Genomic DNA, 2,500 nt, shown 5'->3' on the forward strand with positions numbered 1-2,500 from the left:
TATGGTCTTGCCTAGGCATGCCGCGGTTTACCGAATTTCGGTAATACCGCGACAGGAACAGCCACGGTGTTGATACCGTGAGATTTCCGAGCTTACGGTATTTTAATACAGCGTTGGTGGGCGGTGCATGCTGCGCGCATGCAGTGCAACTCCACTCCCAGACTAAGGCAAAACATTTATTTTCACCACACAGCTGCAGTAGATTGAAAAGTTGCTTCCTACCTTTGAGTTAGTGTTGCTGAAAGACACCCAGATCCAGTTGTATATTCCATATTTCCACATGTACTAAACTAAAAGTGTGAACTGTCAAGTGTCAACAACACAGAGGCATGCAGTTGTGAGCATGCGCAGACTACCTCTGCTCCAGCGTGCAGGGTACAAAACGGACATTAGGGGGAGCCATAGTACAGTGAAATACAGTGGGGAATAGCTATTGATTCATTGATTGAATACTTTATTGGCAGAAATGTAATCAGTATAGGGTACAGTCAAACACATGTCCAAAGGTATCACTGAAAAAAGTCCTTGCAGTCTTGTTTCCATTCGGTCCTGGGTAATCAATTCATAATCATGACAAGTCACATGACAAATAACAAAATTAAAATTATCATAAAAGGTAAAAATTTAAAAATAAGATATGTAGGCCTACAGGCTGGGGAACAAAGAAGGGCTTATAAGGAGGTGGGGGTAGTCACTAGACATAGGTGGTGGGGGGGGGGGGGCAATCTTTTTTTAATTTTTTTTTTTTTAATATAAATACCGTGGAATACCGAGGTATAGGTTTTCAATACCGGCACCGTACCGTACTGTAAAATCTCATACCGTGGCATGCCTAGTCTTGCCAAATATTCCTTCATATTACATTCCTTCATATTACACATACAGCCCTTATTTAAAAAGTGCGATGTCGGTGCGTTCAGCTTTTGCGGAGGGTTTCTGCTCTTGTCAAATGAGCTAAACTCCACCTCCTCAAACCACGCTGTGCTCTGATTGGCTAGAAGCAGCTTCTAGAAGCTGAAGCCAGAACCCAGCTTTTAAAAGCTGTGTCAAAGATGAGTTTTAAGGAGAAAAAAAGCACGCTAATAAAAATCATTCCAAGCTTCAAAACGAAAAAGCTGGTCTGCATAGAGATAACATGGGCCCACGAAGCAAGAAGCTGCTTCTAGCTTCCTTGGTGTGAACGCGGCTTTATGCTGCCCACCCTGGGTGAACATTGCATGGTTTTTTATGACAATACTTTTTTTGTTTGTTTACATATATATGGTAACAGGAAGCTGTATGTGTCTATATATGGTAACAGGAAGCTGTATGTGTCTATATATGGTAACAGGAAGCTGTATGTGTCTATATATGGTAACAGGAAGCTGTATGTGTCTGTATATGGTAACAGGAAGCTGTTTGTCTATATTTGGTAACAGAAAGCTGTATGTGTCTATATATGGTAACAGGAAGCTGTATGTGTCTATATATGGTAACAGGAAGCTGTATGTGTCTATATATGGTAACAGGAAGCTGTATGTGTCTATATATGGTAACAGGAAGCTGTATGTGTCTATATATGGTAACAGGAAGCTGTATGTGTCTATATATGGTAACAGGAAGCTGTATGTGTCTGTATATGGTAACAGGAAGCTGTTTGTCTATATTTGGTAACAGAAAGCTGTATGTGTCTATATATGGTAACAGGAAGCTGTATGTGTCTATATATGGTAACAGGAAGCTGTATGTGTCTATATATGGTAACAGGAAGCTGTATGTGTCTATATATGGTAACAGGAAGCTGTATGTGTCTATATATGGTAACAGGAAGCTGTATGTGTCTATATATGGTAACAGGAAGCTGTATGTGTCTATATATGGTAACAGGAAGCTGTATGTGACGGCCTCCGTGGCGCTGTGTCTGCTGCTGTCCAGCCTGGCGGTGTTCTTCCTGTTCCCGCGGACCATCGACGTGTCGTACGTCGGCGTCAAGTCTGTGTACGTTAGCTACGACCAGGAGAAACGCATCGTCTACCTCAACATTACAGTGAGTTAGCATGTTAGCATGTTAGCATTTTAGCCTGTTAGCTACGACCAGGAGAAACGCATCGTCTACCTCAACATCACAGTGAGTTAGCATGTTAGCATGTTAGCATTTTAGCCTGTTAGCTACGACCAGGAGAAACGCATCGTCTACCTCAACATCACAGTGAGTTAGCATGTTAGCATGTTAGCATTTTAGCCTGTTAGCTACGACCAGGAGAAACGCATCGTCTACCTCAACATCACAGTGAGTTAGCCTGTTAGCATGTTAGCCTGTTAGCTACGACCAGGAGAAACGCATCGTCTACCTCAACATCACAGTGAGTTAGCCTGTTAGCATGTTAGCCTGCTAGCTTCGACCAAGAGAAACACATCGTCTACCTCAACATCACAGTGAGTTAGCCTGTTAGCATGTTAGCCTGTTAGCTTCGACCAGGAGAAACGCATCGTCTACCTCAACATCACAGTGAGTTAGCCT

The 2,500-nt window shown here is 42.6% G+C and overlaps 1 protein-coding gene across 2 annotated transcripts in view; it reads left to right on the top strand.

Moving 5' to 3' along the window:
* LOC306918361 (transmembrane protein 106B-like) overlaps positions 1-2,500 on the top strand; it is a 29,366-nt gene that overhangs the window by 12,839 nt on the left and 14,027 nt on the right. For both annotated transcript variants that reach the window (XR_013789326.1, XM_079531256.1), the window contains exon 4: positions 1,867-2,026. Coding sequence is in view for 1 of the 2 variants with exons in the window: in XM_079531256.1 (XP_079387382.1) it covers positions 1,867-2,026 (160 nt within the window). In the remaining variant the exon portion in view is untranslated. The remainder of the gene's footprint in view (positions 1-1,866; positions 2,027-2,500) is intronic.

The sequence above is a fragment of the Electrona antarctica genome (assembly GCF_951216825.1).
Source record: "Electrona antarctica genome assembly, contig: scaffold_81, whole genome shotgun sequence".
In the NCBI taxonomy this organism is placed as follows: domain Eukaryota; kingdom Metazoa; phylum Chordata; class Actinopteri; order Myctophiformes; family Myctophidae; genus Electrona; species Electrona antarctica.